Source organism: Molossus molossus, unplaced genomic scaffold, assembly GCF_014108415.1.
Source record: "Molossus molossus isolate mMolMol1 unplaced genomic scaffold, mMolMol1.p scaffold_m16_p_18, whole genome shotgun sequence".
NCBI classification, from domain to species: Eukaryota; Metazoa; Chordata; class Mammalia; order Chiroptera; family Molossidae; genus Molossus; species Molossus molossus.
Genome location: NW_023425353.1, coordinates 24,307,574 through 24,330,838, shown reverse-complemented (window position 1 = coordinate 24,330,838; position 23,265 = coordinate 24,307,574). Strand labels below are relative to the sequence as shown.

At 41.7% G+C, this 23,265-nt stretch overlaps 1 protein-coding gene across 3 annotated transcripts in view; it reads left to right on the top strand.

Annotated features, from left to right (window-relative positions):
* Positions 1-21,031, top strand: part of RAD18 (RAD18 E3 ubiquitin protein ligase) — a 112,412-nt gene extending 91,381 nt beyond the window's left edge. The window contains exons 13-14 of one of the 3 annotated variants that reach the window (XM_036267266.1): positions 6,604-6,666; positions 20,515-21,031. In XM_036267266.1, the coding sequence (XP_036123159.1) occupies positions 6,604-6,666; positions 20,515-20,614 (163 nt within the window). In that variant the 3' untranslated portion in view covers positions 20,615-21,031. Of the gene's footprint in view, positions 1-6,603; positions 6,667-20,514 lie in introns of those variants that run through there. The other 2 variants (XM_036267263.1, XM_036267267.1) reach the window with 2 other exon arrangements.
* Positions 21,032-23,265: the final 2,234 nt, after the last annotated feature.

Sequence of the window (23,265 nt, the reverse complement as noted above, 5' to 3'; positions counted from 1 at the left end):
TGGAAACTACTCAAGTTTTCATTATCAGGGGCTGGTTGATTAAACTACAGTATATCCACACAATGAAATACTATGTGATTGTTAAAATAGCAAAATTTCTGATATTTAGAGATTTTCAGGATTTGCTTGTAAGTGAGAAGACCAAAATTGAGAACAGCGTAGAGAGCATTCTTTTTTGTTTTTCTCAAGGAGGAGGAAATGGTGTATACTTATATTTGTTTTGCATAAAGAAACACCAGAAGAATAAACAAACTAATAAGTGATTATTTATTGGAGACAAGGGGCAACAGGTTGGCTGGGGACAGAGGAAGAAGTGACACTTCTCAGTGTACATCTTTTTATGTCATTTTGATTTTGAACCATGTAAATGTATTACTCTACTTTAAACAAAAGAAGAGGTGCTTTAAAATAATGTTTTGGAAATCATCACTATCCTTATCAGTGTCATTGTTATAAATTGGTTAATAAAGTTTAGTGATGCAGGCAGTAAGGCAAGACAAATATATTAATGGGATTTTAAAATGTAGGGGGCATTGACTGTATCAGAAAAATTGCTAAGTAAGTGTTTATGTTTCTGGTCAAATGAAAAGAAAACAGTATCTAAAGAAAACATCAAAGTAACTGAACCAGTAACCTAAGTTGTAAGTATCTTTCTATAATTCAGTGATAGTTTTGTAATTTTAAAAAATCTTTATAATTGCTTTAGGAAGGTTGACACATTATACTCAGTTTTTAAACTGTTAAGAATGTAACATTTAATGAGTTTAATGTTGCCACAAAACCTTTTTCTACTAATACACATACTGTTTTCTACGAACATTATTATAGCCTTTTGTCTGGAAACATTTATGAATTTAAGATTACTCTTGTTTCGGGTGGTAAATTTGTTGACATTTCTTTAGAGAAAATGTGGGAACATGGAATAGTTCTTCCATATCTTCTGCATTTTCAAAAGAGCTTCAGCTGAGTGGTATTTTGCATGAATGGGGCAGTTTTGGGGGAATGTATCTTCACGTAAGATACTGTGACATCAAGTCCTCGAAATAGTGTGTGTCCATGAGATCCGCACGCCTCGCAGTCGGTCAGCTTTGTTCCACTTGGGGAGTTCAGCTCAGCCATGCGCTGTGCTGCTTTGTGGAAGTAGTTTCCTTGGGCTGCAGTTTCTTTGTTGATAAAATACAAAGAGTTTTGTTTGTTTGTTTTTTTGCCCTATAACCTTCCTGGGTGATTCTGAAAAGCAAATGAGATGTAATCACTATTGTTAATGAATAGAATATAAACTAAGTTGGTTTTTTGGTTTCATCTCTTTTTAAGGGCTTTGCATGTATTACTTGATAAATAAGTTTTCTGGTATTGCCTTTTTCTCATATTTGAAGATTGTTTCATTTGATTTTTCTAAATCTAATGGAGAGCAGGAAAACTCTTAGCTTTGCTTTATCCTGAACTTGTTGATGGTGCCTGACATAACCTTACTAATGAGTACATAAGAGGAGGTGTTATTCTTAACGGTTGCAGATTAATAGCATTTTCTGCCAGCACTAGTTGAAGCACCATGATGTAGTAGAAAGAAGACGAGCTTTGCATTCACTTCCCTGGTTTTTAACTAAATTTCTCCAAGCATTTGTTCACCTGTATAATGGGGATAGAACCTAGGGTCTTTACATGAAGTAACGATAGTGTATATAGCTGATTATCACAGTTTGTGGAAGTAGTTGCTCACAAATTGATCATTTCTGTTGTCATCAAGTGATATATACATATTTTTTGAACCTAGGATGTTTACTACCCTAGTACGTTATTGTCAGCCTACTACTAAAATTTTGGCATATAAGCTCTTGCTCACCCCACAGAACAGATACTATAAATGGGGGTTCAAGGAAGGATTCATGGTAGCCAACAGCATTCAAGTATCATTGGTGGGCATTGTGCGCACCCCTCAGTGCTCCGTGAGCTGTCCTGCAGGAGTGTTTTCAGATTAATGCCGCAACTCTGAGAAGAGAAGGGGGAAACAACTACTAGATACCAGAAAAATTTCACTTGTGAGTAATCTTTAACCCACAGGATTTTTATAGCAGATGCTTGCATTTTCCTACGGCACAGTACTCTGTGTACCTACCATGCTGGATAAACAAGTGCTGATGAATTTGCACCCTGGTACCATAGAAACAGTGGAAATCAAAATTAAAATAGAGCTCAATAGTGATCAGGTTTCCTAGGCCAAATCGAAGCTTAGTGCTGAGGCAATTGTTCAGGTAATTCAGACCCAAATGTGTGTGATAAAAATGGAGCTGACATTTATTGAACACTTATTATATGCTGAGCTCTAATGCTAAACATTCTGTGTGTTCTACTGACTAGTCTTAAAAGTATTCCTGTGAACTACGTGTGTTGTTATCCTGACTTTATAGGTGAGGCTGTTGAAACTTGGAAAGATTAAGCAACTTGCCCAAGGTTATAAAATAAAACAGAAACAGGACTGAAACTTTGATGCTAGAATTTGTGCTTTCTTCCTCTGGATAGTGTTACCAGTCATACCTTTGCCAGAGGTATTTGGCATGCTGTTTCCACTTTGTTGGTAAAATCTTGACTAATGGAATGAAATGAGATGCTACAAAAGAAATATGTAAATATAGTGTTTTCCTTTGCCCAATAAGATGTACTATACTTTTGGTCAGAATGACAAAGTAAAATCTTTTAGGAAGACCAATGAGGCCAAAGACTAACCAATTAACCAGCCAACAAAAACCAGTATAGCTTATGCTTCTGAAACCTCGAGTGGAAAATAAGGTCTAAATGGTATGAAATATTAAGTGTGGTTGATGTATAGAATCTTCCTGAGCAGAGGTTGGGAATTTTATGGACTTCAAGATTCACATTTTTTTTTTTTTGCCAATGAGTCTTTCTCACATGTGTTTAATCTGTATAATAATATTCACTCCAGTCCACGGAGGCTCAGTATGAACACTGAACACCCTTCCGTAGGGAGCTGTAACTTTCATGTACCAGGCCTCATATTCATCTTGCTGCTACTTTTTTTTTTTTAATCCTCACCCGAGGATAGTTTTCCATTTATTTTCAGACAGAGTGGGAGGGAGAGAGAGAGAGAAGCATCCATGTGAGAGAGACATATCAATTGGTTGCCTCCCATATGATCCCAACCAGGGCCAGGGACGAATCGCAACCGAGGTACGTACCCTTGACTCTTTGGTCCACGGGCCGATGCTCTAACCGCTGAGCCAAACCGGCCAGGGCTCGTCTTGCTTCTTAAAACCTGGTTTACCGGTATGTTCCAAACCAAAAGAGAAGCTACAGTTTACTCTGAAAACATTCATGGTCCAAGAATTAAAAGCTGTAGCTGTGTAGGTTTGTGCATGCTCTGACCCTAGGTAGACCAGAGTTATTTTCTTCTGTGGAGGTCTTCTTAGATGTTTTGTAAGTATATTAAAGAAATTATTTTATCTCCAAGGCATATTAAAATGACAAAGACTTCAAAGATATTAATTACTTCTGTTCACAGGGAAGAGATCTGAGCGTGATACTTTTAGTTCCACTGACTGTTATGCCCTGTAGTCTAAGTCTCTCTGTAAAATCCTATTTGTGAAATGATATTTAATTTCCGGAATGTGGATTTTAAGTAGAATATAGTAAGTACACAACTTTAAAAAGGAATGAGCAGTTCAGTCTGGTATTTTAATTGTGTTAGTATCAACGCTTCGCTTCTCAGTGGTGACGAGAATTGAAGCAGCAGATACAGCAGATAGTCCTGAAACTTCATTTTGGGTAAACTTCACACTTCCCAAACTTTGTATTATTTAGGTTAGAGACTGAGCTGGAGCAGAAGGAAGGGTAACAGGAATTGAGCCAGTCATGGAGCTGCGTAGTCTGGCTGGTCTATGGGATTGAAATCTCAGGAAGACGAGATTGCAGGCAACTTTTGAGAGTGCGTTTTTTGTCAACCTCCTGTACCATCTGTTTTCACTGAGGTAGCAGAGCAGAAACCTCTTAGATTTATGTCATAAATGTACTGCAAATATTTTCTTTTAACAATCCAGTGATTTGTACTGGTGATTTGAAAGCCGCTAGGTAAATTGATCACAGATTACCAAGTTAGTTGACAGGCTCTGCCATTCTGCTTACTTAGCTGGAATAGTAGGCTTTGTAACCTTCCTGTTCCAAAAAACAAAAAAAACAAAACTGTAGCCCTGGCTGATGTGGCTCAGTTGGTTGGAGCATCATCCTGTGTACCCAAGGGTCGCGGGTTTGATTCCTGGTCAGGGCACATACTCAGGTTGTGGGTTTGATCCCTGGTCGGAATGCATGCAGGAGGCAATGATGGATGTTTCTCTCTGACATGGATGTCTATTCTATTTCTAATGATATTCTAACAGATAAAAGGGTTTACAATATATGAAGATTTAAAGTGTTAATGAATCATTCTCAACCACTTCTGACAAATCACTTTGAAGCAATGTTTGCCTATGGTGTCTGGAAAAAAGGGCGATACCAGTCAATAAATACAGTTCTGTACCAAATGTTTTACTCAAGGGATTTCCACCCAAATTCCTGAAACTATCAAGGAGTTCTTTGTGGGGGCCCCTTCTGACTGTGGTCCATGTGTATAATGGCCTGTGTGTGGGGATTCCCATCACACCTCAGTATGGTGACCCTGTGAGAACAGTAGTTCTCAGGCTTTTCAGAACAAGGATTCTCATATGGTAATAATATTTTTAGTATTTGTGGCTTGACAAAATGCATAATAATAATGAAGCATTATAAATTCAGTAATACTTTGTTTATATTTTATTCATTATAGCAGCACCTACACACATTTTGAAAACAGTAGTGCTGTGGTACATTTACACAGTGGAATACTATGCAGCTGTAAAGAAAAAAAAGAAGAAGGATCGCCTGCCCTTTGAGACGGCATGGAGGGAGCTGGAGAGTATTGTGCTAGGTGAAATAAGCCAGTCAGAGAAAGACAAGTATCACATGATCTTGTTTATATGTGGAATCCAATGAACAAAATAGATATGGTGTCATGGAAGCATAGAACAGATTTGCAAATCTCAGAGGAAGGGGGGCGGGGGCAGGAAGAGATTAACCAAAGAACTTGTATGCATATAGGCATAATCAATGGACACAGACAACAGTGAAGGAATGGGGGAGAAGGAGGGACATCTGTAATGCTTTCAACAATAAAGATAAATTTTTTAAAAAGAAATAGGATTGACACTAACATTTCCAAACCTTTTTTTTTTCTCACCTGAGAATGAGTCCTTTGTTTTAGCCTTTCAACCTTGGGATAGTGACTACCACTTCTGAGTTATTCCCACAGTGCCTGTGACATTCTGTGACTCTGGATGTCTAAAGAAATGCTTCTTTGATATAGATGCATATGTCCTTAAAAAAAACCTTATTTGGTAGGAATCTATTTGGGTAAGAGCAAGATGCTAAAACCTTAAATCCCCTTTTTCTTGCAAGGAAATAAAATATGCCTTCTATAATTTTCTTTACTCTGAACAGATAAGCCAGAAATACACAGTACTTTAAGCCAGGTTGCATGATAACAAATTCCATTTTTAGCACAGTTCAAATTAGTTGAATTTTACTTTATTTTACTTACAGAGGGGCTAAAAGCCACTTCAAAACTTAATATCTCCTGTGGATCTCATAACTAGAGTGCAATTTTTAAAACACAATTTGAGCCCTGGCTAGGTGGCTCAGTTGGTTGGAGCACCAAAAGGTTGTGGATTTGATTCCTGGTCGGGGCATATACTTAAGGTTGCATGTTCGATCCCTGGCACATATGGGAGGCAACTGATGGATAGTTCTCTCTGGCATTGATGTTTCTCTCTCTCTAAAAACAAAACAAAAACCCCAGCACAATTTGATCTCAGGTTGCCACAGGAAATTGAAAAGGCCCGTGACTGCCCTGGCCAGTTTTGCTCAGTGGTTAGAGCATCGGCCTGTGGACCAGAGAGGCCTGGGTTCTGTTCGCTAAGGGCACGTACCGCGGTTGCAGTTTGTCCCTGGGTTTGAGTCGTATGGGTGGCAACTACTTGATATGTCTCTCTCACTCATATCGCTGTTTCTCTCTCTCTCTCTTCCTCCCCCTCTCCCTCCTGCTCTCTCTCAAGATAAATGCCAAAGAAAAAAAATGTCCTCGGGTGAGGATAAAAACAAAAAAAAGAAAAGGCCCATGATTGTATTTCATTTGAATCCAGGTTTTATGTTTAGCAATTTACTTAAGCTTTTGTAATGTTTTTCATTATTGCTAACTTATACAGGTTCTTTTATGAAAAAAAAAATAGCTTTATTGAAATTGCTGTATAATAAACCTCAGATATTTAAAGCACACAGTTGGATGAGTTTTGATGTAGAAACCATCCCCACAATCAAGATGGTGAGCCTACCCCTCACTCCCAGAATTTCCTGTTGCCACTGTGTAACCAACCCCCCCCCCCCCGCCCCCGGCCTCCCAGGTAACCGCTGGTCTGCTGGTTTGCTTTCTGTCGCTAGATTAGTGTGCCTTTTCTAGAATTTTATATTAATGGAACCATACCGTCTTTTTATTGTCTGGCAATAGTGATGTATGTTTTTTAGTTCCAGTTCGGACATCATAAGAGATCTTCTGGAAGAAGAGGAAGCCTGGGAAGCAGCACATAAGTAAGTTCTCATCATCGAAAAGTAAGCATGTGCTTTTGACCTGAGAAATTATAATTCTATCTAGTTGATTTTCAAAGTAATATTTGTGCTTTCTGATTTAAGAAAGTAATAATTCACACACATCAAGGTAAAGATTTCCAGTTTACTAATTGTTTCTGTATATTTCTGCTTAGAAATGGAACTCCAGTGTAATAACTCTGAATCCTTGTCAGAAGTTTTTCTAAAGACAAATTGTTCCAATGGGTGATTAATAGTTTGGTTTTAAGCACTGGCTCCAGAGTCTTTAGAAAACGTTTAACCCTTTTCTAGATGTTTCTAGTCATAAGTTTTGTTTAGTGTAGAATATATGCAATTTCACTTCTCCTGTACCACTCATCAACCAGTCCTTCTTGGACTCCCCAGCATCCAGGCCCCCCCTGTTGTGGCCCTAGGCTATCAGCTGTCTCATGGAATGTCATTCCTTATGCATGAAACCACCCCGCCATTCCGTTGCAGCCAAGCTGAACTACTGACTCTCAGTCACCTCCGAGAGTCTGCCGCGTTGTCTCCGTGCTGCCACACTGGCTGCTGCTTTGCTCGAATTGCCTTCCCCCCTTTCTTCCTCTAGCTAGGACTTGTCATTCCTTCACAGCTCCGTTCAGAAGGCCCTGTTTGCTCCTGCAGCCCTCTGCACTTAACCCTGACTCCCTTTCCAGAGAGTATGTTCTTTGGACCTCGACTCCTTGGCATCCAGCACACACAGTGCCTGGGTAGCCCACGTGGGCACTCAGCACGTGTCTGAGTGCATGCGTGTCAGGCAGTGTGAGCTCACTGTTAGGTTCCAGGCATTCGTGATGTGGCTTACATGGCTCCAAGAACCTGTGAGTGGATAAAGATTACCATTTATTTTAAATTTTTTATCTCATAGTGCCTTAAAAAGGAAATTGCTTTCTCTAGTATTCTTATAAAATCAGAAAAGGAAGAGTTATTTTCTCTGTTGATGATCTGCATTTTATCCTAACATGAGAAGTCATTTGCATGTCTTATAAGCCTGTCGTATTTTCTAATGGAGGGCTATTAATAATTTGGCTGCCTTTCTTTGGGGGCATAACTTGATTGAAGTTTAGCATATATACATTAAAGTGGACAGATGTTAGGTGTACAGCTGGATGAATTTCATAACTGAATACACCTGGGTTAGGGTTACTTCGGTGCTGCCCTCCCACCCACCTCCCCCATGAACCATCCCTCCGGGTTCACACGTGAAGCCCTCCCTGATTCTGGGCCTGGCCATGGGATGCGATGAGAAGCTTGATGAGCGTTTGCACAGTGGGCCTTTTTTTTTTTTTTTAATTTTTTTTTTAGAGAGAGACAGACAGAGAAACATCAGTTTGTTGTTCCACTCATTTGTGCATTCATTGGTTGCTTCTTATATGTGCCCTGACTGGAGATCCAGCCCACAACCTTGTCATATCAGGACGATGCTCTAACCAGCTGAGCTACCCGGCCAGGGCCTGCACAGTGGTTTTTGTCCGTTTGGAACACTCTCATTGGGACGCTTCTTCCTGAAACAGCCCCTCCGCCCAGCCCCTCCGCTGTGAGAAGCCCAGTCTAGGCATGGGATAAGGCCAAATGGAGGAGAACCAAGGCTCAGCCCTTCCCTCGCTGAGCTCCCAGCCAACAGCCAGGGCAGATTACCAGTCATGTAAGTGAGCCTTCTTTTTTTTTAAGATTTTTATCTTCACCCAAGGACATTTTCCCATTTTTTGTTCAGATAGAGTAGAAGGGAGAGAGAGAGAGAGAGAAACATCGATGTTACAGGGACATGTCAAGTGGCTGCCACCCACATGACCCAACCAGGGCCGGGGACAGACTACACCCGAGGTACCTGCCCTTAGTGGGAACCGAACCCAGGTCTCTCTGGACGACAGGCCAACATTCTAACCACTGAGCCAAACTGGCCAGGGCGAGCCTTCTTGAAAGTAGGCTCCAGACCCAGTTAAGCTGTCTCTTCTGAGCCCTGCCCAGATCTAGAATCACGACCCAATCCACGATTGTTTTGTTTTTTGCCTTTTAAATTTGAGAATGGTTTGGCAAGCAGCAATAGATAACCAAAACAGTTTCTGTTCATGTGTAACAAATCACCCTAAACCTTAGGAGCTTAAACCACAACCATTTTATTTCCTGATGATTCCTCAGTCCGTGCTGGCCTCAGACTGCTGGTCATTTATGTGGCATGTAGGCCGCAGGCAGGGGACTGGGGCCCATGTTCTGCTGAGCTATCTGGACTTCTCTACTTTTCCATGTAGTCTGGGAGTCTGTTCTTCACATGGCTTCTCTCCATATGGTTTTTTCAGCAGGATAACTGGATTTCCTGTATGAAGTTTCAGGGCTCCAGTAACAATTTTCAGTTTATTGCCTCTCAGCTCCAAATTTATTTTTTTTGCCTGCTCTGTGAAAATTGAATTGGGCCCTTTAAATATCATTCTTTGGCCAGCTCTCTTGATGTCAAGCTTTATTATTGGAGGGCACTGGGAAAACATTGTAAGGGGAAGAGGTTCTGCCTCTTGGTTGCCGTGAGCTCACTGGCCAGGCCCCTGAGGCGTCACTTCTTCAGTGTCCGGTCCTGCAGAGCACGCTGACCCCCGGCTCCCATTGCTTTCCCACGGCACCAGCTCTCGGTCAGCCACAGTTGTGGCTTCTTCATCCAGAGGTGTCTGGATGGTCTGGGACAGAACTGTCAACCGGGTATTTAATGCCTGCCCTGGCATACACACATAGCCCTTGGCAAAGACTGGTTTTGCAAGGGGTCCTGTGTTATATTGGTTCCAGGTGATTAAGGAAACATATCCAATCATTAGCTGATCACTAAGCTGAACAAGCAGACACTTCAGTGGCAACATACAACAAAAATGCATATTTACAGGGTTACTTGAGAAAATCACTAAACAACAGCAGCAAACAGCAACATCAACAAACCCTAGGGAAGTAGGAGAATCTGATTTCTAGAGTTGCCACAGTATATTGTTACAAATGTCTCGTTTTCAACAACAAAAAAATTATAAGACTTACAAAGAAATGAGATTCTATATGACACATACACAGGGTTGGGGGAGGGGTCAGGGCAATAAAAATAGCCCAGAGGAAGCTCAGACATTGCATTACTAGACAGACAATCAGCTGTTTTAAATATGTTCAAAGAACTAAAGGAAACCTTATCTAAAGAGCTAAAGGGAATTGTGAGAACAATGTCTTTCAAATAGAGAATAATGATTAAAAAAACAGAAATCAGTGGGGAAAAAGCAAATTTCGGAGTTGAAAAGCATAATAGCTGAAATGAAAAATTCACTGAGAGGCTCAATACCTGATTTGAGCAGGTGGAAAAAGAAGCAGTGAATTTGAAGGTAGATCAATTGAAATTATTTAGTCTGAAGAACAGAAAGATAAAAGGATGAAGAGTAATGAACAGCCTCAGACCTGTGGGACATCAGCAAGCATACCATTGTCTATATAATGGAAGTCCCATGAGGAGAGGAGAAAGAGAAAGAAATAGAAAGAATATGTAAGGGAATAGTACCTGAAAACTTCCTAAAGTTGATGAAAAACATTAATCTTCCCATGCAAGATGCTCAATAGACTCGGTCAAAGACAGAGAAAATTTTGAAAGAAGCATGAGACAAACAACTCATCATTTACCTGAGGTCTGGTGATTTCTCATTAGAAACCATAGGTGCTGGCCAGAGGCAGCAGGATGACATTTCAAAATGCTAAAAGAAAAAAATACTGTCAACCAAGAATTCTGTATCTAGAAAACTGTATTCAAAAATGAAGGAGAGCCCTGGCAAGTTTGGCTCAGCAGTTGGAGTCAGCCTGTGGACCAAAGGGCCATGGGTTTAATTCTCGGTCAAGGGCTCTTGCTTGGGTTGCAGGTTTGATTCCCCACCCTGGTCAGGGTCATGCTGGAGGCAACTAATCTATGTGTCCCTCTCACGTTGGTATTTCTCCCCCCCCCACCCCCACCCCTTCTAATCTATCTAAAAATCAATGGAAAAATATTCTCAGGTGAGGATTAACAAAAAAGAAGAAGGAGAAATTAAGACCTTTCCAGAGGAAAAAAATGGAGACTTGGTTACTAAGAAATCTGTCCTATAAGAAATACTAAAGGGAGCCTTTCAGGCTGAAATGAAAGGACAGTAGACAGTAACTTGAATCCACATGGAGAAATAAAGAATACCAGTAAAGATAATATAAAAGTATAGGTAAAGACAAAAAACATTATAGATGTATTTTTTATTGTAACTCTCCTCACGCTGTATCAGATGTAAAAGACAACTTTTACACAAAACAATAATTATAAAATTATAAATCTGTGTTTATGACCATACAATACATAAAGATATAATTTATATGACAATAAAAAGAAAGGACAAAGGAGCAAAGCAAGTTAAGAACAATGTTTTTATATACTATTGAAATTAAGTTGGTGTTAATCTGAACTAGATTATTTATAAATGTTAATTCTTCAGGGAAACCACTAAGGAAATAAAATTTAAAATACAGTAAAAGAAATGACAATGGGAATTAAAGTGGTACACTGGAAAATATTTAACACCAAAAAAGGCAGTTAATAGAGGACCCCCCCCCCCAAATTGATATAAGCACTATAGAAAACAAATAACAAGTGACACTCATAAATCCTGCCTTATCAGTAAATACATTAAGTATGAATGGATTAAACACTCTATTAAAAGGCAGAGATTGGCAGAATGGATTTTTTTTTTTAACAAGCATGATTCAACTGCATGCTTTCTGCAAGAGATTCAAAGACAAATAAGTTGAAAGTAAAAAGATAGAAAAAGATATGCCATGCAGCAATAACCCAAAGAGAGCTGACATGGCTATATTAATACCAAAGAAAATAGACTTTAAGACAAAAAAAAAAGTAAAGACAAATATATTTTATAATGATAAAACGATCAATCCATTAAGAAGATACAGTAATTATAAGCATATATGTTCCTCACAACAGAGCCCTAAACAGTGTAAACAAACCCCAAGTAACCCTTAAAAATTAGATGAGAAAAATGATGGAATGGGAAACAAGGAGCTAAAGTCCATCAAAAAATTATTGATGGTGGGCCTGGCCCCTCCCTTTCGTGGTTTTAGAGCCAGGCAGACCAAACGCAGCATGGGCCTGTGGGCTTGCCTGCAGACAATGATCTTATTCATCAGTGGCCTGGCCTTCAGTGGAAAGAAGGATGAATCCTTGGGACAAAGGAACCTGGAGAGCTCCCTGGCTCTGCAAGACTCAGGCATGTTATGCAGGCTCCAGTCTGTTCATGTTCCTTTTTAGAGTGTTTTGTGCCAAGAACTATATGCAGTAAATGTTACAATTTTGTCTTCAAGTCACTTATTTCACTTCACAAAATCTTACATTTAATCTGTTTGCTTATTAACCATCTCTCACAGTCCATTCCTTTTGAACCCAGTATCCCTCCACTGCCATTAAACTATGGCTTCCCATCCTGGGTCTGGGAAATGATCTAGGGACACGTTTATTATCCTTCCTACTTTTCCTCTTCTAAGATTCAGTTCATGCCTCTTGTCTGTGAAGAACTTTTTGGATACCAGTTCTGTCATAGCACAAATTGATTCTCCCTTCTGTTTAAATAGAAAGAAACCAAAGAGTTTATCATTTGATGACAAAACCAAAGAGACCCATCCTTCTGAATAGATCTTTATCTAGAGACAGAAATAGGTTTATCCCAAGGAAGGCTGCATGTTGCCTGATGTGTTTGCCTTTTCTTTGTGCCATTATTTTCTAGAAAGTAAATACTAATAAAATGAGCAAAAATTACTGCTGGCTATTAGAGAAGACAAATATCATTTAATTAATATCTTTGAAATTCCTAATATGTGCTAGTCATCTAAGTAGGTACTTACATTTTCATTTTATTATTTAATCCCTGTGATTGCATGGTAGAGAAGACACTTGATTCACTGTGTTTTATGAGAAATCTGAGCCAGAGAGATGGAAAAGCACAAGTCTAGTGCTTCCCCACTGTGCCACAGCTGTGAACTAGCACCAGGAAGTAATTCTCTGGACTGGTTCTTCATCAGTTTACACCCTGTGACAAGGAGTCTGATTACATTATTTTGTTGTTTGCTGACAGCCTTTATTTATTTATTTATCTATTTATTTTATTTTTATCCTCACCCGAGGACATTTTTTGCATTCATCTTGAGATAGAGCGGGAGGGAGAGAGGGGGGAAAAGAGAGAGAGAGAGACACATCGAGTGGTCACCACCCACATGACCCCAACCGGGGCCGGGGACAAACTGCAACAGAGGTACGTGCCCTTGGGCAGCGGTTCTCAACCTGTGGGTTGCGACCTCTTTGGGGGTCGAACGACCCTTTCACAGGGGTCGCCTAAGACCTGACAGTAGCAAAATGACAGTTATGAAGTAGCAACAAAAATAATTTTATGGTTGGGGGTCACCACAACCTGAGGAACTGTGTTAAAGGGTCGCGGCATCAGGAAGGTTGAGAACCACTGAAGTGGGAACCGAACCTGGGCCTCTCCGGTCCGCAGGCCGACACTCCAACTGCTGAACCAAACCAGCCAGTGCTGCTGACAGCTTTTAGGTCTTAACTCACCCTCTGGGCAAGCTGATAGGAAATCCAGGGTGCTCCCCACTTTGGCCTTGGCAAACCTTACAAACCCCTATCTGTGCATGGGAACCCTTACTCTGACCCCACCCATCCACCACCGGAAAGAACCCAAGCCAGTTTCCATTTTCAGGCTAACTTAGGAAGCCTGCCCTGATCTCCTCAGAAAAGCCTCTTTGTGTGAGTAGTAAACTTTTCAGACTGTGATTCTAGTATCAGTTCTGATTTAAAGGGAGGCGATGTTTTTCCAAACCAGCAAGCAATTCTAATTTACTAGCTGGATGTCCTGTAATTCAACTCAATTTTGACACTGTCTGTGGGGAGACAGCATTACATTCCACAGATTCAGAGCTCAGTCCTACAAGACTAACTCCACCCCCTCATATGCCAATCATGAGTTAGATTGTCACCTGTGCTTCTGACCTGCCAGGTATAGATTGGAGGCTCCAACTACCCCCTCCTTGGGTTCAGTTAATTTGCTATAGCGGCTCAGCACTCAGTGAAATATTTTACTTACCAAATCACTCGTTTATTATAAACATAAAGCGACATACAACTCAGGAACAGCCAGATGAAGGAGATGCATGGGGCATGGCGTGGGAAGGGTCTGAGTTTCCATGCTCTCTGCAGGTGTGCCGCTCCTTAAATCTCCACATGTTGACTAGCACAGAAGCTCTGAGCAGTCCTTTGGGTTTTCGTGGAGGCTTCATTCCATAGGCCGACTGACTAAATCATTGGCCATTGATGACTGAACTCTGTGTCTAGCTCCCCTTCCCTCCCTGAGAGAGGGCTGAAAGTTCTAACCCTTGGATCACATGGTTGGTTTCTCTGGCACCCAGCCCTCATCCTCAGCTGCTTTCCAAAAATCACCGCATAAACATACAAAGACACCTTTATCCCTCTTATCACAGGAGCTCTGTGTCAGAAAGGGGGGGACCAAATACATATTTCTTTTTCTTTTAATTCTTTTTTTTATAATTGATTTTAGAGAGAGAGGAAAGGAGAGGGAGAGAGAGATGGAAACATCAGTGAGAGAGAACACCTGTTGGCTGCCTCCTGCATGTCCAGCTCCCCCTACTGGGATTGGCCCACAACCTGGGCATGTGCCCTGATTGGGAATCAGTCAGCAATCTCTTGGTGCATGTGTTGATGCTCAACCACTGAGCCACACCGACGGGGTCATATTTCTTATTTAAATTACAGTATCACACATAACCTCTTGATGTGTGCATCCTGTTATTCTCAACAACCAAACCAAATTTTGGGTGGGGTCCATCCTGACTTGGTGGGATGACCAGAACATGCTGCATTTTATTGCTGTGTTTGTGTACTTGCAGTAAAGCATCCCTCAAATAAACTCACCTTATGTGTAATGTAGCTTGTATTGCAGTCTGCTTTTAAGAGAAAAATAAGTGTCCTTGCAAACTTTGGTAGAGAAACAACAAAAAGTCCATTTATAACTATCATTGTAATAGATTGGAGAGAAAGTTCTAAATTTTAATTATCTCATAAAGGCAAGTATATAAAATGTACAGATTAAGATGAAAAGAATGCAAACTTAATAGCTATATTTATGTCTTAAAACTATGGTATAGATGTTTCTTTTTATGTCAGGTTTGATATATTGAGGTTTGATAGTGACAAGCACCCGTTTTAGATGTTTCGTGAATTTCTATAAACATACAGTAATGTAACCACAGTTACAATTAATACATAGAATATTTTTATCACACTGAAAAGTTGTCTGGTGCCCATTTTGTAATCAATCTTCTCCCACAACCAGTCTTGGCAACCACGGATTTGTTTTTTATCCCTGTGGTGTTTTATTTTCCAGAATGTTATATAAATGGAATCATTCGAGAATGTAGCCTCTTATGTCTACCTTCCTTCAGTTGTTAGCATAATGCTTTTGTGAGTCATCCGTGTTACTGCATGGGTCAGTAGTCTGCTCCTCTTTATTGCTGACTGGTATTCTGTTGTATGAACGTGCCACAATTTGCTTATCCACTCAACAGTTGGTGGTCATTTGGGTTGTTTCCAGGTTTGGGGGGTTGTGAACTTGCATGGGCATAAGTTTTCATTTCTCTTGGATAAATACCTAGGAGTGGCATTCATCACAGGATTGTATAAGAAACTGCCAAATTGTGTTCCACCAGCAATGAGAGTTCCTGTTGCTTCATATCCTGGCCAGTTCTTGGTTATTGTTGTCTTTTTAAACCATTCTAATAGATATATAGTAGTATTTTATTGTCATTTTAATTTGCATCTCCTTAAGGATTAGTGATGTTGAACTTCCTTTCATGTGCATATTTTGCCATCCTTAGGTCTTTTGATGAAATGCCTCCTCAAATCTTTTGCCATTTTTGTAAATTGAGGTTTTTTATTATAGAGATTTGAGAGTTCAGCTATGTGTTTTGCAGATATTTTCTTCCACTCAGTGACTTGTCTTTTTATTTTCTTGATAGTATTTTTCTAAGAGCAGTTTTTAATTTTAATGAAATCTAACATCAGTTTTTTCTTTTGTAGTTTGTGCTTTTTGTGACCTACCTAGGAAGTGTTTACCTAATCCAAGGTCACAAAGATTTTCTCTTATGTTCTAGAAATTTTAGGTTTTACATTTAGGTCTGTGACCTATTTGAAGTTAATTTTTGTAAATGGTGCAAGATGTGGATTGAGGTTCATTTTTTTCTGTTCTACATACGGGTCTCCAGTTGTTCAGGCACTGTTTATGGAAGGAAATGTCCTCTCTGCCTCGGTACCCTGACCGAAGATTGCCTGAATACATGTGTAGGGGTCTATTCTGGAATCACTGTTCTATTCCATTGATACCGAATGTCTGTCTTTTCACTAATAACACATTGTCTTGATTACTACAGGTTTATAACAAGTCTTGAAATCAGCTGGTGTGAGGCTTCTGACTTTTCTTTTTCAGTTAATGTTAGGGTTTACTCTTTGTGTTGTGTATTTTATGGGTTTGGGCAAATATATAATGTATCCACTATTATAGTATCATATAGAATAGTTTCTCTATCCTAAAAATCCTTTGCGTTCCGCCTCTTCACCCCTCCCTGTCTCCATAGTTTTGCCTTTTTCAGAATGTTGGAATTATACAGTATGCAGTCTCTTCAGATTGGCTTCTTCCCCTTAGTAATATTCTTTTGAGGTTGCCCCAAATACAGCATTGTTTTAGTGCTATATATATTTCATTGTATGAATTAGTTCAGTTCATTTATCCATTCTCCTATTGAAGGATATCTTGGCTGCTTCCAAGTTTTGGCAATTATGAATAAAGTGCTATATATATATTATTATAATTATGAACAAAATGCAGGGTATGTATGGATATAAATTCTCCATTAATTTAGGTAAACACCAAGGGGTGCAATTGCTGAATCGTGTAAGAGCACATTTAGTTTTGTAAGAAACAAACTTCCTTCCACAGTGGCTGCACCATTATTTTGCATTCCCACCAGCAGTGAGTGAGAGTTTTTCTTGCTCCCCATCCTCACCAGCATTGGATGTTATCAGTGTAAATTTTTCTTTTGCAGAATTGTTTTGGGTAGTCTAGCTTTGTTGCTTGGTGTGTAGCCGAGGTCTCTGTTCCTACGGGCTATGAAAGGCTATCTGCACAGTCTGGGCCTGCTATTGAACTTTGGGAAGGGAGGGACTCAGACTTTCATGGTTCTGTTGGATATAGGTATTCGATTTGCCGTCCCACCCTGTCCTATGTGGTGAGGAAGCACGTGAATTGATTTTATGGGGTTTGGGCAGGGTTCACAGTGGGAAGGGGAAACTTGTAGGTGGGACCTTTTGGGCTAATTTAGTGTACTGTATGCTCCTACATCTGAGTGTGTGTAGAAATTGGCATGTTATATACTTACAATTCCCCATCCATAGGTGCCAGTTTTCTGATAGGGACGCGCCACCCATAGAAAAGTGCTAATACCTTTGAGTTCCCACACCCTGATGACCCATTTGAGCTAGAAGTATTTATGACTAATGATGTTCCTGATTGGGGCCTCTATGAAGGGAAGCACTCTATGAGGTTTTAGACTTGTCTCCATTCTAGCATAGCTACCAAGTATACCCCTTTTGAATGACAGCTGTTAGTTTGCTACTAGGCTTTTGTCAAAACTGAATGCCTGAATCATGGAGTCTGTAATGGACTGAAATGTGTTCCCATAAAATTCTTATATTGAAACTCTAACCCCAAATCTGACTGTATTTGGAGACATGGTCTTTAAGGAGGTGAATATGGTTAAATTAGGTCATAAGAGTGTTCAGAAAGGTCACCATTGGCAGATTCAGCCCCCCGCCCAGTGTGGGTCTGTTAACCTAGAGTGCTGATCAGACCATTTGGGTCACTCGTGTAGATACCGGTAGTAAGGTCCATTATCCAAAGAGATTGACTGCTACCAACAGAGGGCTGATGGCCAAGGGATTTGATGGACTTTTTATTCTTTACCCTCCCTACAGTCAACAGGCATCTAGTATTACCGGTCATTTTAAAGAATGACCTCTTTGAAAAAATCAACTCCCTCACCTCCTGGTTACACACCTTAGTAAGGCAGTTTGGTTACTGAATGCTGCTGTCCCCAGAAAGGGATCATCTCCTTTTGGTCACTTTCTGGGGAATGATTGGGACAAAAAGGGTGCTGGGGTTATATTGACCTTTTAAAAAAACTCAGGATTCCTTCATGACTATTGCTGAGCATTATGCTTCTTTCTTTCTCATAATAGCAACCAACTGTCGTGTCCAGATTGGTACACTCCAACTGGCAGCTTAGCTTAGGCGGGTCCTAGAAGAATCAAATTTAATTCTGGTTTAGCCACCTGGGTTTTCTTGTTGGATTGACATGGTTGGCCAACTAGGGCCCCTGGGCCAAATCTGGTCTGTTTTTATTAATAGTTTTATTGGAACACAGCCATACACCTTTGTTTGTCTGTGTCTGTGTCTTCTTTTATGTTATAGCAGCAGAACTGAATAGTTGCGACAGGCACTGCATGGCCCTCAACACCCCAAATATCTGGCCCTTTGCCAACGCCTGCCCTAGATCAAAAGGCTAATGACCACGCGTCTGTGTACACTGCTCACTGGCCATGGCCCAGATGGGTCAAAGTGGGGAACATGAGTCTTTGTAAGTTTTGTAAAAATGCCCTTATTCCTCTTGCACTTGACCCTTCTGAGTCAAAGGACTGGATGTGAGTAGAGGATGATTGAAACACAAGGTAAAGTGATTGCTAATGGAAGAGAACACACTGCTTTTCTGGAGGTTAAGAAAGGCCAATGCCGACAGCTGGGGAGGGAACCTCTCAACTCTGAGAGGTGTGGAGAGAGGGATGGGAATTATCTTCGTCTTTCAGAACCACCCTGCAAGCTTCTAGTAGCCTAATCATAGCTGCTTAAGGTCCTGGTCTTGCTGTTCTAACATGTAGGTCATTCTGTCTGTCTTTTTGACAATGGATTCTGTATGTTTGTTTGTTTGTTTGTGTATCATATACATTTTGCTTGAATGCTAGACATACTGTGAAGGAGCAGAGGGAATGAGGTCAGTGGTGTTTACACCTGGGAACAGGCATGCTGTTCTGTCAGGCCATTGTGGGGGGAGTTGACCCAGGTCAGAGTTTTCTTGTTACCAACTTGACCTTCAGTGCATCGGGGGCATCCAGTTCCTCTTAGCATGGGCTGCTTTTGCCTTGTGCTTATTGTGCAGGATTGTCGGAGGGTTTTGCTCACTGATTTTGCTCCCGTGTACTTCTCAGTCATCTCTGCATGCCAGCAGCCCAGAGGGGCATCTCTTCTCCATGTCTGCACCTCTCCGCTGGTTGTTCACTGCTCCTGCTCATTCCTTGGTGCTGGGCCCGGGCGATGGAGGTTCTCTGTTGTCTTGGCCAGCCCCTGTGTGCCTGGTCTCATGGATAGGGCTTTCCCAGCACTGTCCCCTCCTCCCAGTAGTCAGACTGCCGCCACCAGCCCCCTGTCGATGTTGTGCAAGGACATTGGCCCAAGGTGGTTTTGTGCCCCTCCTCCAGAGGTAGAGGTTTTTGTTCCGACTATTTGCCCAGCAGTAATGACTCTCTGACTGTGTTCTTGCAAATAGTGTCCTGTCCTTCCCTCTCAGGCAGGCAGACTTGACCTGTGCTCCCTCCCCAGAGGCGTGGGTCTGGGCCTGCTCGTCCCTCAGCAGTGTAAAGCTTTGGTTCCTAGTAGACAGGGCCCGGGAAGAGGCAGGCTTCCTACCTGTCCCGTCACCTCCAGTCGCCTGTTTATACCTGTGCCACCAAAGTGGGCTCTCTTCAGTCTTCCTGCCTTGCTCCCTGTTTTTCTCCCGAGCACCTGATGGAAGTGTCTGGAAAATGCTCGCAAGTGCTCGTGGACTCCCCTGTGGCAGGGCCTTCGTCACTGGTCATGCTCATGAAACTGGACCAACAGCAACATAGTGACAGACTCAGAGAGCAGGCTGCCGGAGGCTGCCAGCTGCCGGGGGTGGGGGGCTTGCTGGGGGAGGAGGGTGTGGGCGGATACAGGTGATGGGAGGAGACTCGACCGGGGGGGGGGGGGGGGGGGGGTGGTGACAACACAGTGCAGTGTGCAGATGATGCGTTGCAGAATCGTGTACCTGAAACCTGTATAATTTTGTTAACCAGTGTCACCCCAACACATTCAGTAAAAAGGAAAGAAATGTTGACAGCCGCCTCCTTCTCCAGTGCTCTGCCAACAGTGAACGAATTCGTGCGGCCCATCTCTCTGGAGGGGCTTATCTTTCTTCGGAAATTTGTTTTTTTGGTTTGCCTTACAGCCTCAGCTCTCTGATAGGATCAAGAAAAGTTGTGATTATTTTAGACTCTCTGGCTTTGTCTTGTTATTAGGATGGGAGCAGTTTTTTGTTGTTGTTGTTGTCCAGCTTTCTACATGTCAAGTAGAAGCATCAAACTGTTAGATTTTGATTCAGAAGAAAGGGGTTCAATTCCTGGCTCAACTACGTCTGATCTTTGCTAATCAGTTTTCTTGGTTGTAAAGTGGGGTGATGATGAGGAGGACGATAATGATGACATGATTTTAACAGGTTTGTCAGTGGAGTGGAGGGCCGTTTGGGGGTTTATGTGAAAATGCCTGTGAAAGCACTTGTGAACTAGAAACTGCTGCGGAATAATAATGACCGTTCCTTTCTGTGCTAATTCTTGTTTACTGTTTTCAGAAACGATCTTCAAGACACAGACATAAGTCCAAGACAGAACCGCCGCACAAGACCAGCAAGTGCTGAGCCGGAGCCGAGAAATAAGCGGAATAGGAATTAGCGTGGGCTTTGGGGCCCTTTCCAGTGCAGCGATCCGAGTGCAGTCCTTCTAGTTGCCGTATAGATTTCATACTCATAAATGCCCAAATAAGGGTGTTCAATTCTAAATATTATTTTAAACTGACTTTTCATTCTTTTCTGCCTTTGGGAAAAAAGTAACAAAACATCCTCATTTGGTCAGTTACCTTCTGCCTCTAGGAAATCTCTCTGAAAATACTGACTTCGTGTGTCTACCAGCTTTGTACAGTACACAGACTTTCTCACAAAGGTTTTTTGTTTGATTTTGTTTAAATTTTAGAGTGTCCTTAAGCTGTCCTCCTTCTCTTCCATGGAGAAACCAACGTCAGAAAGGGTTTTCAGCCTCTTACCACAGGAGCAGTGGAGGAGTGAAGTCCTCTCTTTTAGAAGAGCAGTATGGCGTAGCTCACATCCTTGGTGTGTGTCACCTCCTCCGTGTGTGTGCGTGTGTGCAGTGTGCGCGTGTGAGCCTGAATGCCAACATGCCTGTCATATAGCTAGTGATGGCTGCTGCCCAAGTTTAAAGTAGTCACTTGTTACTTAGATGTTAGTATTGTAATGTAAAGTCACAAACAGTAAATTAAAAACATTGGGCATAGTCTTCAGAGATGGCAATGGAAAATGATTATTGTTAGTCTTTTCACTTCGGTAAAGCAGATAATACTTTGAATCCCCTAAAAAAGAACTTTGTACCCTAGCCAGTGTTGCTCAATGGTTAGAGAGTTGGCTCGTGCACTAAAGGGTCATGGGTTCAATTCTCAGTTAAGGGCTCATACCTGGGTTGCACTTTTGATCCCCGGCCCCAGTTGGTGTGCTAGTGGGAAGCAATCAATTGATGTGTCTCTCTCACATCAGTATTTCTCTCCCTCCCTCCCACTCTAAAAATCAGTGGAAAAAGTGTCGTTGGGTGAGGATTAACAACAACAAAAAAAGAATGCTGCAATAAATAGATTTTGTAAATGAATAGACTCTGTATCAATTTAAAATCATGTGCTTGAAACAGTATCTTGTGAATGGTTGAGTATAAGCTACAAATTATCTGAAGGGTTGGTCAGCAATGATTTCTGTGTGAAATGTGCACCAGCCCCAGTTCCTCCCAGAGTTCCTCATGCCTCTCTTTGGCATTTCAGAGCCAGTCTTCACCCTGCCACCACCCATCCCAAACACATCAGCTTTCCAATAACGATCGCAAATGCAGCGATGTTAAGACAGTGAATTTATGAATGTGCCAGGATGTTTGTGACTTCTGCTTTCCAGAGAGTGTCTGCTTGCACTTTGGCATTTTGGTCCGCTCTCGGGTTTCTGGGCAATGTGTGGAGTCTTATAGTTAAGCACTTTAACACTTAAATGGCCATTTGTTTTCTTTATGAATTCCCTGAGTTTCAAATGGTTATATAAGAATCTGTCATAGTCATGTCATCTAACACCGTGGGTGGTGCATCAGGGAAACTCAAAGCAGCAGCACCCACTGAATGTGTCAGAGGGTCTGGGGGGCAGTGAGTGAGCAGTGTCAACGCAGGGTTTAACATCGATGTGATGTTTACGTCTTGAGTTTCCAGAAATGATGCTAAAATGAAGACTGCTTGTTTCATTTAGAAGTACACAGTCCGCTATAAATTAAACTGGAAGTAATTACTACTATGATTGCAGCAAAAGGAGTTTGCAAGGGAGCAAGACCCAAAACAGGGAGCCAGGCAAATGAATTCATTCAGGTAATATTTGATTATCTACCTAGTTAAGTAGCAGTCACCGTGCTGAGCACAGGCAATGCTGCTGTGACAGAGGCCATCCGAAACACTGGTTCTCGGTGGGGAGGGCAGGAAGATTTTGCTCCTTGGGGGACATTTGGCAATATCATGGAGACATTTTGGCTGTCACCACCCCAGCTGGGAGAGTTCCACAGGTATCAGTGGGTACGACCCCAACGAAGTGTTTGCTGGGCTGCCCCAACAAAGTGCCACAGGCTGCGTGGCTTAAACGAGACATTTCCCCCTCACAGTTGTGGAGGGTAGCAGTCCAAGGTCACGTCGTCGGTAGGGCTGGTTTCTTCTGAGAGCTCTCCCCTTGGCTTGCGGTCGGCCACCCTCTCACTGTGTCCTCTCTGTTCTCACATCTGCGCCCTGATCTCCTTTTATAGGGACACCAGTCACACTGGATCAGGGCCCATCCACATGGCCTCACTTTCTCCCAGTTACCACTTTAAAGACCCTGTGTTCAAACACATTCACATCTGAGGTGCTGTGGGTTAGGACTTCATATGAGTGGTGTTGGGGGGACCCACATCTTAGCGCATAACACCCCACAGTAAAGAATTAGGCAGTTTATTAAAAAGTTGTGGTGCATATATACAATGGAATATTACTCAGCCATAAGAAAAGAATGAAATCTTACCATTTGCAACAACATGGATGGACCTTGAGAGTGTTATGCTAAGTTAAATAAGCCAGACAGAGAAAGACAAATACCATATGATTTCACTTATGTGGTATCTAAATAACTAAATAAAAGAACAAACAAAACAAACATACTCATAGATGCAGAGGACAAACTGATGGTTGCCGGGGGGGCGGGGGGGAGGGGAGCTAGATGGAAAAGGTGAAGGGAGTCCTGGCCGGCTTGGCTCAGCAGTTAGAG